The sequence below is a fragment of the Corylus avellana genome, chromosome ca7, assembly GCF_901000735.1.
Source record: "Corylus avellana chromosome ca7, CavTom2PMs-1.0".
Classification (NCBI taxonomy): Eukaryota; Viridiplantae; Streptophyta; class Magnoliopsida; order Fagales; family Betulaceae; genus Corylus; species Corylus avellana.
In genome coordinates, this window is record NC_081547.1 from 14,720,475 (window position 1) to 14,736,878 (window position 16,404).

Consider the following 16,404-nt stretch of genomic DNA (forward strand, 5'->3'; position numbering starts at 1 on the left):
GCTTGAACTTGCTCCAGATGAGATGTGCTTTCTTCTACCATGTATAGTCCCCTAGGGTTGGTCACTGGCTGACTTGGAAGCTTTCCATCATCCCTCTTGTTGAGGGCATTGGCAAGTTGTCCGACTTGAGCTTCTAGGTTGGCAATGGATTGGGTATGTGAGTTTACTCTTTACTCTTTCCTCTTGAGATTTGATTGACTGCTTTATCTCGCTGGTTAGCTCATTCACTGCTTTTAGAATCCAATCCTCAAAATTAGACTCTGATGGAGACTGGTAGTGCTGCTGTGGAGGCCGGTAAGTGGAATGAGGTTGGTAAGGCTGCCTGTTGGATTGAGCTTGATTGTATGGCCCTAGGGCTGAGTTGCCCGAATTTGAATTCTTCCATGAGAAATTTGGATGATTTCTCCACCTGAGGTTGTAGGTATTGGAGTATGGATCATTACCCGGTTTGGAGAAAGCTGCATTAACCTGCTCATTAGCAACATCAGTAAAATTTCCAACAAGAGGGCAGTTATTGACATGATGGATAGGACTTGAACAAAATGAGCAAGATTCATGTGGTGTGTGCATTTGGGCAGTATTAGGAACAAAACCAGCAGTCATCAAAACTTGATCTAGCTTCTTGGTGATAGCCTCAACTACTTGGTTGGCTATGTTTGGGGAATGGCCTGCTTCATACAAACTCTCTGTCTTGAGTGCTTTAGGTGCTGGTGCCCTTCGTCTGGTGGAAACCTGCTGAAGAGAATTGTTACTCAAATTTTCAAACATAGCCCATGCTTCATCTTCACTTTTTAACATGAAAGTTCCCCCACATGATGCATCCACCATTTTTCTATTGGACTCAGTTAGGCCATCATAAAAACATTGCACTAGCTGCCATTTTGGGACAGCGTGGTGTGGACATGATCTAAGCAAGCTCTGTAACCTATCCCAAGTCTCATGGAAGTCTTCTCCCTCATATTGGGAGAAGGTAGTAATGGCTCTCCTAGTGTCATTGGTCATTCCTATGGGGTAATACTTCTTAAGAAATTCTTGTTGCAATTGAGCCCATGAAGTGATAGAATTGGGTGTTAAGGACTGAAACCAATGTTTGGCTTTTTCCTTGAGGGAGAAAGGAAAAAGACGCATCCTTAGGGCATCCTCAGTGAATCCATTCATTTTAGTGGTATCATATATTGCTTCGAAATCACTGAGGAATTCATAAAGATTTTCAGTGCTAAGCCCTAAGAAGGAAGGTAAACTTCATATAGTGCTAGGCTTAATTTCATAATGGGTTGCCGTAATTTCCGGCAACCGAAGACATGTGGGAGTAGTGTAAGTGGTAGGGAGATAGTGATCTTGCAATGCTACGTGGTTACCGTCCCCCATGGTCTCAGTGGAACGCTCTTCTAGCAAATTAGAGTTCTTTTGGGATCTAATTTGTCGAAGGGTGTGTTCAATTTCAAGGTCACAAGAAATTAATGGAAAAGACAAAGAATGACGACCTCTCATAAACTAAACATAAATTTAAAAAGAAAACAGAAAATAAACAAACAAGCTCACAAACGGCCTTAAAGCACTTAGGGTTCTGGATGCAGGATGCCGCAAGTGCGCTCGATCGCACGGCAGGGTGCGCTCGAGTGTACTACCGCAAATGGGTGCGAGCGCAGGAGTAGGGGGCTCGAGCGCTGCTGGCTTGGATCCTGCTGGAGTGCGTTTGTGCGCTCGATCGCACACGACTTGCGCTCGATCGCAGTCACAGAGAAGGCTGCATACGGACCTGTTTGCAATTTCTAGAAAAAATAAAAATCAAACACAAAACAGAATTAAAATTAGTAACTTAAAACATAGAATAAATTATTAAGCTAAAATTAATCTCTAAAAGTTAACAATAAAACCGTTAAGCAGTCCCCGGCAACGGCGCCAAAAATTGATGTGGTATTTTTGTGTCCAAAAATATCAATAATAAAAAATAACTACTCGCAATAGTACGAATCCTGTAGGATAGGGCTATATTGAGGGTGTCGAACCTCAAGGACTGCAGGGCTTTAATTATCAAAATTTAAAAGATTAAAGTTAACTTAATTAAAAGGGGTTTTGATTTGCTTAAAAACTAAAGTGCATGAAAATAAAATAGATTTAAAATAAGAGAGAGAGTGTAGGGTATTGACTTCACCTCTATCCGCACAACAATAGCTAATCATAATTAATCACAGAAATTCATTCTATGCATGTTATAAATAAACAAGAAACTACCTTATTAAAGAATAAGCATAATCTATCTTCGGTTGGCACGGATCGTCCACCTAACCACTAAGATGCGGTACGACCTGTCTTCTCTAGGTATAAATTATCAAACTCTTTAACAGGATACACACAATCAATGAATAAGTGTAACTCATCTTCAGTTGGCACGGACTGTCTACCTAAATTACACTAAACTAGGTTGTAGTACAATCCGTCTTCCCTAGGCATGGCCTATCAAATCCTATTAATCATATGTCAATTAAACCCATTGTATAACCATCATTCTCATAATCACAGAAAACAAGAATGATTTGAGATCAACAAAAGTAAAATACTTTCTAAGACAAGAGAAGAATATCAAATATTGATATTGAAATTTAAGAACAATTGCATTTAATATGAAGAACATAAATCAATTGTAGCAATCCTCATAGTTATACAATCAACATGCATAAATTAAAAATCTAGAAATTAAATACAATCAAATCATTGTGCTTGGATAGGGTTACATCAACACCCCACAAAGGGGTTTAGTCGCTCATGATCTTCTATGCTCCAAAGACAATTTTACTGAATTTTGCTCTAGAAAGCAGTGTGTCTGTTTACAATGTTTAGAGCCCTATTTATAGGGAATTGGAAAACCCTAAAAACCCTGAGAAAACCGGTGAGCAGTCTCCCAGTCCAATTGGGAGACTGAAAACCAAATCAAAATCGGAATATGATTCGCCCTGAATTGCGTTCCTATCTTGACGGGCGATTTTGGCATTGCGACACTCCGAATTAGGAAAATTCTATTTCACAATGATTTGTACCAATTTGAGTTAGCTTTCTAGTGCCACTTGAATCACCTAAATCGGATATTTGAGCTAAAAGTTATGGCCAAAATACCGAAAGGTATGCAGAATCCGAATTTGAATCCAATCCGATTTTGACTCAAATTTGAGAAATTCAGAATTAATCCTTTTCTTTATTTGATTAAACTTAACCATGATTGGTTAATTTTAACCATATCTTCTAGGTCTTCTCAAAGTGTTCTTTTAAGCCCAAAAACATTGGAATTAATTGCATCTTGATTTATAACCTGAAAACACAAAAACAAAACAAAATGAAACAAATAACAACGCTAAGGAATTAACATATGCAAATTAAGGGGCTTGAATGTGCAACATTCAGCGCTTATCATTAGCACATATGGGTCATTAGTAATTTGCTCTGCCCGGTGGACAAGGTTTTTGAAGTCGACAAGCATTATGCCATACTCGTCTACCTTGTACCCCTTGTCCCTTGTGTTGTTTGCCCAATCACACTTAAACATAACGTACTTGGTCCTGCCGAAGTACTCCACCTCAATTACTTCCGTTAACTTCTCGTAGTACGTTTTGCAATCAACAATTAGCACGCACACGCCGCTGTTATGAGTCCTCTTTTTGACATCAAATGCAAGAGTGTGAAACAGTTTCCTGTTAACCACATATCTGTTATATTTGATAGTTGCCTCCTTCAGCCCTCTACAATGCATTACCAATTTGTCACCCATTTCCTTCCTGCATCGATCGTCCAATCGATCGACATGAGAGTATATTACGTATAATGGAAAATGCGAAGTTAGTTTGGTTAGTTGTTATGAACCAGAAGTAAATATAATCGGACTGTAATAGTTAAACATCACATTAGTTTTACATAGTCACGGTACCAATCACAGAATTGCTCATGATGTTGGGTTTCCAACTGATTGTCTGCCGTTCGCCCCCTATTGCATGATTGCCTAAGTGTATCCATGTGCATCCCACAATTCGAAATTATTTTCATTATAATTCACAACTAAGGGTGCAAGGTGATATTGACCATGCATATGCTACTAACATGACTTACGTCCGCTGTTGAAGGAACTCATTCGAATTAAATATAATGCATCGGTGAATCTGTGTCAATATGATATAGTCGAGAATGACTCGTGTTCCCTTCCCATTTGAACCATCTGGGTTTCTTTGAGTCCTATTGTGAAATGTTGGTACGTTATCTTAATACCTCGAGCAGAATGCCACCAACTCAGTTCCTATGTAGCCCTCCACAATGCAGCCCTTAGGAGCCGCTTTGTGGCGCACATCAAATTTGAATCCCTCAAGGCTCCTACATATGAACATAATTCTTTAATTACAGTTAGTCATTGTCTTATAATGGAGGAAAAATAAAATCATGAATAAGCGTAAACAAATTTTACCTTTCTCCCGGATACATCTACCTATACTGTACTAGTCCATCGAGTTGGCATTCACGGACAAGATGCACAACCAAGTGAACTATGATGGTAAAAAAACTGGGGGAGAAGACCTATTCCATCTTGCACAAAGTAATATAAACGTCACCCTCTAATCGGTCTATATCCTCTTGTGTCAATGACGTTGAACATAGGCCCTTGAAGAATGTAGACATCCCAACAAATGGTCTAACCACGTTACCTAGCAGTGATCCATGCAATGTAATAGGGAGAAGCTATTGCATAATCATATGATTGTCATGACTCTTCAAACCCAATATTGTACGGTCCTTAAGTCGTACACATCGGGAAATGTTCAAGGCATATCCCTCTGGCACCCTTACATTTCGAAACACTTTAAAAAAAATGTATTTTATCGTCCTTAGACATCGTGTGGCAAGCTGCGGACATATAGGTTTTACCATCCTCGCCCATGTATGGATGAAGTATATGTCTCAAACTCATTTCTTGCAAGTCTGTACGGACTTAAAGTTGTCCTTTGTTTTCCCTGGAATGTCCAGTATTGTGTTAAGTATGTTGTCCATCACATTTTTCTCTATGTGAATGACATCAAGGTTGTGTCGTAATAAATTATCTTTCCAGTATGGCAACCTAAAAAAAATACTTTTCTTCTTCCACACTACATTATCAGTACTTTTCTTCTGCTTCTTTCCTTTATCATCCGGCTTTCCCTTATTGGCGTCTCATCCCCAAATGCCATCCTTTCTAATTATCTCAGGATTTTATCTCCACTTGGCACATCGGGGGCACATTCTAGTTCTTGGTTGCCATCAAATGTTCTTTTGTTCCGCCTCCACGGATGATCCCTGGGCAAGTATTGCCCGTGCCTCATATAACAAGATTTCTTGCCATGTTTTAACCTTCTAGACCTTGTCGAGTGCATATAGCAAGGACATGCCTTCTCACCCTTGTTAGGCCACTCGGCCAAATCTACGTATGCTACGAAGTCATTAATTGTCCACATCAACTGCGCTCACAACACAAAGTTATTTTTTTTTTAGACATCAAATGTGCATACCCCTACATTCCATAGTTCCTGTAACTCCTCAATTAAGGGTTGCAGGTAGACATTTATATCCATTCCAGGTGACCTTGGGCTCGGGATAATCAAGGATAGTATGAAAGACGTTTGTTTCATGCACATCCAAGGAGGCAAGTTGTACAGTATAAGCATTACAGGCCAAGTGTTGTGGGATGTGCTCATGTTCCCAAATGGATTAAATCCATCCAAGGTTAGTCCAAACCTTACGTTCTGCTGTCCACTGAAAATTTCGGATGTAAATTGTCGAATGACCTCCATGCTTCACCGTCGACCGGATGCCTCAATACACCGTCCTTAGTGCGGCCGTCTGCATGCCACCTCATATAGGGCATAGTCTGCTTTGACATAAACAGCGTCTGTAGTCGTGGTATGAGTGAAAACCACCGTAACACCTTTGCCAAGCGTTTCTTACCCGACGATATAGGTTGACCATCCTCATCTAAATGAATTTTATCCTTCCACTTAGATACTCCACAGATGGTACATGAATCTAAATCCTTATTGCCCTTCCAGAATAACATACAATTATTACAACATTCCAGAATCTTTTCATACCTGAGTCCCATGTCCCTTAGAAACTTTTTCGCCTCATATGTATTAACTGGAAAAGTTTCATCACTCGCAGGCAGCAACTGATTGATGAACTTAAGGAAAGACGAGAATATCGCGTTACGAAGTCCACCAATGCACTTCAAGTTTTACAGATGTATAGTTGGACTCAGTTTGCTATGTTTGGTTCCATCATGAAGTGGCGTCTTTGACTTTTTAAGCTAGTTGTAGTACTTTAGTACGTCATCTTCAGCGGCTTCTTCATTCACAATTTCTTCATCCCCCTATACCACGACTTGAGGCTCACAATTATCTTCCCTAACATCGTGCATGCCGAATACATCACACAACATTGTGTGCATGTTTCCACCCTGTTCTGTTATTCTACCCACATCTGTGCTCGTTGTAGTCGAATTAGAGACTACAATAGGGGACCGTACAGGCTTTTCATCGTGATAATACCAGTTTTTGTATGTAGTCATTATTCCTTTACCCCTATCAAGTGGTCAAGTACAAAACCCGGCAGGTGGCGTTGGTTATTTCGACATGCCTTACAGGGACAGTGAATTCTTCCATCAGGGATTGTACAGTTCCTAACTGCGAAGTCCACGAACAATCTACACCCGTCTTTGTATTCCCGAACCTCTAGATTTTGTCATCCAACTCTTGTCTATAGCGTAACTACGTACCTAAACAAAATTAAAGATGAAATTGATATGCAAAATTGCTCATATATGGAGACCCTAAATAAAATAACCCTAGGTTAATTAGCTAGTTCTTTTTTTTTTTTAGTGTATTTCTTTACATTGTTTAATTTTTAATTTTTATTATTATTTTTTTAATTTTTTGTAAACATACATAATCTAAATTTGCTAAACGTATCGAAACAAAATTAAAGGCAAAATTGATATGTAAAATTGATCATATATGGGGACCCTAAATAAAATAACCTTAGGTTAATTAGTTAGTTCGTTTTTTTTAGTGTATTTCTTTACATCATTTATTTATTATTATTATTATTATTTTTTTCTTTAGTAAATATACATTATCTAAATTTGCTAAACGTACTGAAACAAAATTAAAGGCGAAATTGATATGCAAAATTGCTTATATATGGGGACCCTAAATAAAATAACCCTAAGTTAATTAGTTAGTTTCTTTTTCTTTTTTTTAGTGTATTTTTTTACTTCATTTAATTTTTATTTTTAAGTAAACATACATAATCTAAATTTGCTAAACGTACCGAAACAAAATTAATTACATCGTTTCATTTTTCTTTTAAAGTAGCGTACATAATATTTTGTAACCTAATTTTGCATGCATGCATGGTCAATCCCACGTACACACAAGCAAATTCAGAAATAATCATCATAATGTCAAACAAATAAATAAAATCATATAACAAATAAATCAAACAAATTCACAATTAATAATTCATATCCCGTCAAACAAATACACACTATATATATATTTGGAAATACATAATAAATATTAATCTTATTAATTAATAATTACAATTTAGTGAATTATTGACATGCCGAAATCCCACGTCAATAAAATATTGACGTGGCATTTTGACACGTCAATAAGACGTGGCATTTGGACACATCAATAAATTATTGACGTGTCGATATGCCACATCATTATTTATTGACGTGTGGAGTTTAACACGTCAATAATTTTTGACATGTTAGATTCAACACGTCAACAAAGCCTTCATTGATGTGGTAGAAATTAAAACGTTAGGAAATATTGTCGTGGCAAAAAATTGGCTACTGTAAACTTGTCAAAAAATCATCATTTTTTTGTAGCGAACAATATACACATGATCTATTCCATGCAGCCACATATATATATATATATAGCATGAAACCCCGTATAAAACATATCATGAAACATCATCGTAACACAATGACATGCATGTTTTTATTCGTTCATTCCATTCCCATTTCCATTACTTTTTCATGTCATTTCATTTTATATGTTGGAGACTTTAACCCTTATTCGTCTAAGTTTTGGGGACTTTAACCCTTCTTTGTTTCATGAATCCATTCATTTCATAGTTGTCATAAGGGACTTGCCCCGCCAGTCATGAGAGTATGCTCAATTACTGCTAGAGAACCGTCATTGTGCCATAACATCATTTATCTTTTATTCTCTCGTTCCATTTTCCATTTACATATCCATGATGCATGCTAACATAATACTTCACTATACTTCCATGCCCATTCAACATTTGACAAACCTTCCATCAACTCGATTCATCAAAAAATATCTTAACATAATTGAAATCATCGAAGGTAATCACAAAACATCTATAAAAATTGTTATAGTTTGTATGAACGCTTAGACACAAAAGGCGGAGGCTATTAAACTTGTTTTTTTGTAACCTACCACACATAGGTATTATATAGGGTTAAAGAAATATTACAATGACCAAAATACCTCCAAACCCTAATGACTTACAAACCCTAATAATTCTTTTCACACTCCCCCTCAAGCTAGAGCATATATATCATATGAATCCAACTTGAAAGATACAAGCAAACAAAAAACAACTAGAAAAACATACTTTAACACTTCCCCCCCAGCTTGAAGCACACAATACAAAGACTCATATAAATAACAAGATAATTTCATAAAACTTCAATGTAGGTTGAAAACTCATCGGAAAATACAACAGGTGGTCAGATCTCGCCGAAAAAACACGAAGGTTGATAGGTTCTAGCTGGAAAACAACAAGGACCAGTCGGAACCAATCGCAAAACACCAAGGCCGGTTGGATCTCGCCGCAAAACGCCAATGGTTGATCAGATCTCACCACAAAACACAAAGGCCGGTCGGATTTCACCGCAAAACATCAAGGCTGGTAGAATCTCGTCAGACAACAACAACCTGTTGGAAACTACTGCAAAACACCAACGCCGGTTGGATCTCAACAACTAACAATGATCACATTTCACGTAATCAACCAACGAGTTTCGCCAAAAAACAACTACTGAAAAAAAAAAAAAAAAAAAAAAAAAAAAAACTTCGTCGGAGCTTCGCTGGAAATCGCCGAAACTTGCCAGAGATAGACATAACATGTCGGCAACAGGCAGAACACGCTGGAGACACAAAAACCAAGTCGAAAAACTGCTGAAAAGTCAAACTGAATAGTCATCGGAGCTTCGCTAGAGACTCATCGGAGTGTGCCAGAGAAGGCAGAAAACTCCGGCCACTCCAAAAACAGTAGCCATAGTATCAAACGCCGACCACATATCAACGCTTCAACAACACATAATCAAAAGGCCGGAATTTATTTTATTTTATTTTTTTCCTGATGGCCACTCAAACACACCAGCTACCACAAAACATGCCGGCCACCACAAACTATGCTAGCCAACCACCACAAAACACGTTGGCCACCATCATAGAATACCAAAAACAAACAAAATCATTCTTTTTGTTCTCACCGGAGGTGTTCCGGTCACCAAAAAAAAAAAAAAAAATCTCCTATACATCTTTACGAAGGCACTACCTACACAGGCAATGCTGCCACCAATAAGAGAAAACCAAATAATAGATTAGCCAAGAATCAAAACACATTCTGATACCATGTTATTGTTTGTATGAACGGTTTAGACACAAAAGGTAGATGCTATTAATCTTATTCATTTGTAGTCTACCACACATATTATCATATAGGGTTAGAAAAATATTACAATGACCAAAATACCCCCAAATCCTAATGACTCACAAACCCTAATAATTCATCACTATACTTCCATGCCCATTCAACATTTGACAAACCTTCCATCAACTCGATTCATCAAAATATATCTTAACATAATTGAAATCATTGAAGGTAATCACAAAACATCTATAAAAATAATATACCATCGGCTCGGCTCAATTCATATAACATTCTTTGAAAACATCTTGAAAATCTACTCTTTTGCTTAGTAAGTAAAATAATTTTCTACTTCGTCAATAAAGCTTTGTGTCGTGGATGTATAAATAATTTTTTGGTTTTATTGTTTTATTATTATGCATTACAATTTTTTTTGGTTGCTTGTGCATTTGTCGTTGGGAGTTGAACCATTCCTTAGATTCTAACAATTGGTATCAGAACTGGTTCACTTATATTTTGTCTCACGTCTTGAATGTTTTCATTGAACCCATTCTCATGGAACACTGTCCAAGTGCATCTCCTATATTTGATGGGAGTAATTATGCACATTAGAAAGTTCGAATGAAAGCGAACCTAAAATTATTGAATGATAATGTGTGATTATTTGAGACTAATGCCACCACGCAAATATAAATAATGGATGACTAATTATTGAATGATACCGTTTTCCCTTAGCGGACACTCCCTACAAGTGGAAAAGAGGTCCAATAATATACTTGAGCCTGCAACCGGGACAGATTTGTCTTTTCACCAAACTAAGAGACCACTTTGTCTGGCTAAAAATTAAAGTATTAATTTAGGTAAAGCTGAAGGATCATAATAAGCTTTGGGAAGATGCGAATCAGCCTCTCTTTCTCTCTCTTTCTTCTTATAAACTTAGCAGCGGTAGTTTCAGCTGCTGATAGATTTAGCAGAGATGACTTCCCACCAGGCTTTGTGTTTGGGTCTGGGACCTCAGCATACCAGGTCAGTATATATTTACTTTCTGTTGTTTGTCTTGAAGTAACTTCAGAATTTTAGAAAGAGAAAAAAAAAAGAAAAGAAAAAGTGATATTATTTCATTGTAGACAGGAACAAATGAAAAAAAAAAAGATTTTGATGGATAATTTATTTCTTTGTATAATATTTCATTATATGATCTCTCTTTCTTTCTTTTCTTTTTTTGTTTGGATCTGTTGAAAAATTATATATGAAAGGTTGAAGGTGCAGCAGACCAAGAGGGTAGGAAGCCTAGCATATGGGATACATTAACTCATGATGGTATGATTTTCTTTAGTTTTGCTTTTAATGATATGTTCTAAGTACTCTTACCTTGAAAAAGAAAGAGTATATTAATGATCTAATACAACAAACTTGTTAATAATCAAGATTCTGTATCTTAATTATCCTCACACTAAGTATTTTTTCCATGGTAAAACAAAGTATAACATTTTATTTTATTGGAGAAATTGGACTTAGCCCCTTAAACTTACATCTTATTTGTGATCGCTACAAACTTTAAAAAAGTGACAATCAATTCCCTTAAATTATCTACTTATCAAAAAAAAAAAAAATTCCCTTAAATCATCTAGCCCTTTTACTTTGTCTCATTGGTTAGGATTTTCTGTTAACTTCGTAAAAAAACATGTATTGTGTGATACTAATGACTGAAATGGTCTATTATCCCTACTGTCGGATACGTGAAAATACCACTATGCATTTAGATTAAAAATGAACAAAAAAAAGTCATGGAGATAGTTCTGCCTACGGAGACCCATGGCCTAGTCGTGGTTAGACCCAACAGTTAGATTGTGGGTCTCTAGCTATTGAGAGCCAGGGCATTGTGGTAGTCTCCTTTAGAGATTTTGTGTGTTTTTTTATGTTTTGGATTTTTATTTATTTATTTTATTTTTTATCCACAGACATATAATAGACAATTTGAGTAACATGCTGATCAATTGATTTATTTTATGTTCAAGTTAATGAAAAATGCTAATGGATGGGGCAAAAGGAATTTGAAGAATTGGATTGGCACTTTATAAAGTTTGGGTGTGATTGCAATGAAGTTTGTTGAAGCAGTTTTCTGAAATGATGACGTGGGAAAAGGCCCTGTGTAATACTTGATAACCGAAGGTTAAACTGTGTATGAAAGACAAAGAAAAGGGATCAAAGCTGCCGGCGTTGTCCGGCCGGCGAAAGCTCCGATGCCTAAGTTAGTCACAGTGTTTAAGAGAAAAATGAACTTGCAGATTATAAGAGAAAAATGAACTTGCAGATTATAAATGAGATAAAGTATATGCAAGATATTCAATTGTGGAAGATATAAAGGAGATTCAGAGAGTAATGAGGTTGAAAAAAAAACCCGTCCTAAAAGTAGTGTGGAGGTCCCCTTTTATAGGAGTTTAGAAGTAGCAGATATTTCTCACCTTAGTGGAAGGTGACATAATGTTGAGGGTGCTGAGGGTTTTGAGTGTGCCGAGTGTGCTGAGGGTACCGAGTATACCGAGTGTTACCGAGGGTACTGAGTATACCGAATTTTACCGAGTATACCGAATGTTACCGAGGGTACCGAGTATACCGAGGGTACCGAGTATACCGAATTTTACATAGGGAACCGAGTATACTGAATTTTACCGAGTGTTCTGAGGGGTGCTGTATTTATTGTTTACTGTTTGAAAATATGACCCAACAGTTACCCCCGATTCCCATAGGTTATAAGCTAGTTATAACAATGGGAATCTCTTATGAGAATGCATGGTTGCGAGAATATTCGGTTTGAATGTAATAGCTTGAGTGTTTGCCTTGGGAAGGCGTTTGGTGTGAAGGCTTGATACTCGATGAATGTTGTAGTTTCAAGGATGTTTTATGAACTTCATCATCGGGAAAGTGTCTTAGTGATGTTTACCGAAATACGTTCGGGAACTTCTCTGGCTATATTTCTCCGATGAAGAACCTTTGCTCAAAGGTTAAGTTCGGAAAGCGCTTTATTCAGCTATATTTCCGAAGTCTTCCATGGGAAAGCGCCTTAGCGATGTATCAGCGAGTTACGCTCGAGAAAATCTCAGGCTATATTTCACCAAAGGGTTGAAAAGTGTTATAAATACTTTCCAAAAGGTGACTCTCAGAAAAGCGCTTAGTTCAACTATATTTTCCTAGTGTAGAATTGAGAGTTTTGTTGGCTGCTGAGCTTAGCATGCTCGGCATGTTCGGAATGCTCGGATGTTCGGCATGCTCGGCATGTTTGGCATGCTCGGTTTTTCAGGGTGTTTGAATACCGCCTTTGGGTGCATTTGGCTTGCTCCTAATGACTGAAGATTGCGGAGAGCTAGCTGGAAATATGCACTCTTGAAGCCATTATCCCAGTCCCCAACCTTTCTTTGTGATGCTCCAAAAAGAGAAAAGCTCCAATGGTGATATTTCCACCGAGGATGCCAGTTGGGAGCATCTAGAAGATCCGGGAGGAAGCAATATAAGTTCACACCTGCATAACATCTATCATGCTCTGAAGTGCAGCCTTAAATGTCGAAAAAATGATTCCAAAATAGATGATGGCTAGTAAAGGCCAAGCAACTGTAGATATAAGTAGTCTGTCGGCCAATAGATTCTTTCTGGTTGCAAGGGCTCCAAATAACAACACAGAAACTAGATAAGTTGCAGTAGTTTGCGAGAGTCGTAGCCAGTGTTCCAATGGGAATTGAATGCTGAGCTTCTTTCAGTGAAAGCACAGTTGACCATGAGAAACTATTACCCCCCAATTTGCCTAGTCTGACAAACTATGGAAATTTCATATTTCTGAGAATGGGTCAACTTTTACAAGTCCGGCTTTTTGCAAAAAATGAGAAACCAAACAAATTCATGTATCCGAGCAACGAAAATAACTCGGTAAAACATTATTAACAGAGACAATTTATAATGATTTGAGCATTAATAAACCTAAAAGACTTGTCATTTTGGTTCTTTGAAGCTTTAGGAGTTGAATATAAAATATATACCTCAATTTTTATGGGGTAAGAGTGATACCTGGAGGGAACTCACCGAGTTTAAGTCGGGATCGTTTGTCTGGAGCTCGCCATGGAGGCTATTGCAAAATTCACCGTTGCAATTCTTTGTGAATATTTGGCAAAGTCTGGCAATCTTAAGGCTTGGCGAGGCATGCTCAGCAATGGCGACACTCGGTGTTGAAAACAGATTTTGACTTGAATACATGAGCCTCTTGATTATTTCCAAGTGAGGAGATCTCTCCTGCCTTCTCGCCTTGTGACAGCTGGTTCTTCTGTTACGCCTGGCTCTGAATTGATCGTTGCTTCCCCTTCTGCTGTTCCTGGTTTAGTTGACCCTGATCCAAAACTAAATGAGCAAACACAAAGTAAACCTATGAACCCATCTGGGAATGAAGCCATTGCAATGAGTGGAAGTATATATGACATCCCCAATGCCCACGCTCCAGATTCTTTGCCTGGTTCTGCCGCCTTTGAATGTATCACTGGAACAGATCAACATTCTGGCGCAAGGATTGCTTTGAATTCTCAGTCAACCCATCCTTCTTTAGTTTCTCCAGTTTCTCAATTCACCCCTCCTTGTCCTTCCATCCCTATGGAAATTTAAAGGGCAAAGTCGAAAGACTCAGAGTGGAGTCGGAGCACCCCGGCGTAGGGGAGGAAACCGGCAACAGCATCACTTGCAGTTCCAAATGTGTTGGCTGGTCAGAATTTAAAACCAAGTACCAATTCACTAGATAAATCTGGTGATTCAGAGCAGAGCAAGAAACAGAACAATGCTCAGGAAATGACATATATTGTCCAGGAGCAAGCTGAGCTATGGTGATACTGTGGAGGGAAGCTCGGCAGTGATGACATTTGGCTAGGCAAGCTCGGCAGTGATGACATTCGGCTAGGCAAGCTCGGCAGTGATGACCCACGGTCCGAAGAAGGCTCTGCTATAATAATAGTGCACAGCTGATGGTCGTGAGCAATGCCGAAAGTTTGCCAGGTGAAACCGAGCATGGGTCAAAAAACGAAGCAGAATCAGTGATGGTGATGAAGGCTGAAGCAGGCTCGGCAGCCGTGGTGCTTTAGCCAAGGCAAGCTCGGTAATCCGAGAATAGTGATGCTCGGCGATGGGCACGATGGCGCTCGGTGACCAACTGTCCAAGACTTGGTCGGCGAAAAGACATGGTCTGCGATAAAATTGGTCAGTGACTTGCGGTCTGAGTTAAGATCGGTAATGGAAATGCTCGGCCAAAGTAGGCTCGGCGATATGAAGCTCGGCGACTGGCATGGGTGGTGACCCACTGTCCGAGGATGGTCGGCGACTTGGGTTGTCGTGGTTCCAACTCCGTTTTGGTCTGGGCTTGTTCAGACGGACGTGAAAATGGGTCGGCGAACCTGTTTGAGACGCCAATACTGTTTCGAGGCAGTGAAGTTAGAGTCCAGCCATATTGGGTTGAAACCATGAAACTAAAATCCTGCGAATTGGGGTGATTGTTCGGCAACAAATTTAATGGGCACACTAGGGGTCTCCTTTGCTGGTTTTACCCGTTCGCCGGAGGACCTGTTGAGCTCACTGCCTGTCTGGCTGTCTTCACGAGTTATCTAGAAAAGCACTTCGTAGAAATAATAGCAATAATGGCATAATTGTAAATTTTGGATTTTGCAATGTAAAGATAAAAATATCTTCTGAACACCACATGGCATGAAATGGCACATAGTGTTTGACCTTATCGTTCCACGTGCCTATAACAAATTTAAGAAAAAATTCAATTGTTATTTATTTATATATATTTTTTTTTTGCTGGCAAGCCTTCTTGAAGATTCTGCATAGCTTCTTTTTTCTTCCAAAAGGGTACATAAGACACAGATATTTTCTGCCCCTTTAGGCCATAAAGAAAAAAGATACGATGCATATGGCAAGCTCGGCAACTTTTCTAGTTGTCTGAGCCTTGTTGATGGTTGCAGAGGGGCTCGCCGTTTAGACCTGTTGGCTCGCTGCTTGCTGGCCACGTTGTTGATATGAGTCCACGTGTGTGGCCAGGCGGAAAGACATGCATGACTCAAGTTGTTGTCTGCTTTCTCAGACTTTGTAAAAGATAACAACAATATATATATATATATATAAAATGATATGTCAGAGATATTTTTTCTACTTCTACTCAAAAAATACCAATTTTTTTTCTTTTTTATTTTTATTTTTTTTTCGTTTTTGTTGGTGCGATGGAACTCAGAAAGGAGCAGAGATGTCAGCTGACTGTGAATTTGCTTTTCTTTGAGTTTCTTGAGCTCTACACCTCGTTGAATTTATCTGAGAAGAACTGAACATAAGATCGTCACCATAACAGATTTTGAGTTAGTAAGAACGTAGTTGTTCCCAGATACGGCACCAAACTATTGAAGTAGTTTTCTGAAATGATGACGTGAGAAAAGGCCCTGTGTAATACTTGATAACCGAAGGTTAAACTGTGTATGAAAGACAAAGAAAAGGGATCAAAGCTGCCGGCGTTGTCCGGCCGGCGAAAGTTTCGATGCCTAAGTTAGTCACAGTGTTTAAGAGAAAAATGAACTTACAGATTATAAGAGAAAAATGAACTTGTAGATTATAAATGAGATAAAGTATATGCAAGATATTCAATTGTGAAAAATATAAAGGAGATTCAGAGAGTAA

General features: G+C 38.4%; 1 protein-coding gene across 1 annotated transcript in view; it reads left to right on the plus strand.

Moving 5' to 3' along the window:
- The first annotated feature begins 8,357 nt into the window (after positions 1-8,357).
- Positions 8,358-16,404, plus strand: part of LOC132187911 (beta-glucosidase 11-like) — an 82,807-nt gene continuing 74,760 nt past the window's right edge. The window contains exons 1-2 of the mRNA XM_059602334.1: positions 8,358-10,734; positions 10,965-11,028. Coding sequence (XP_059458317.1) covers positions 10,603-10,734; positions 10,965-11,028 — 196 coding nt within the window. The 5' untranslated portion in view covers positions 8,358-10,602. The remainder of the gene's footprint in view (positions 10,735-10,964; positions 11,029-16,404) is intronic.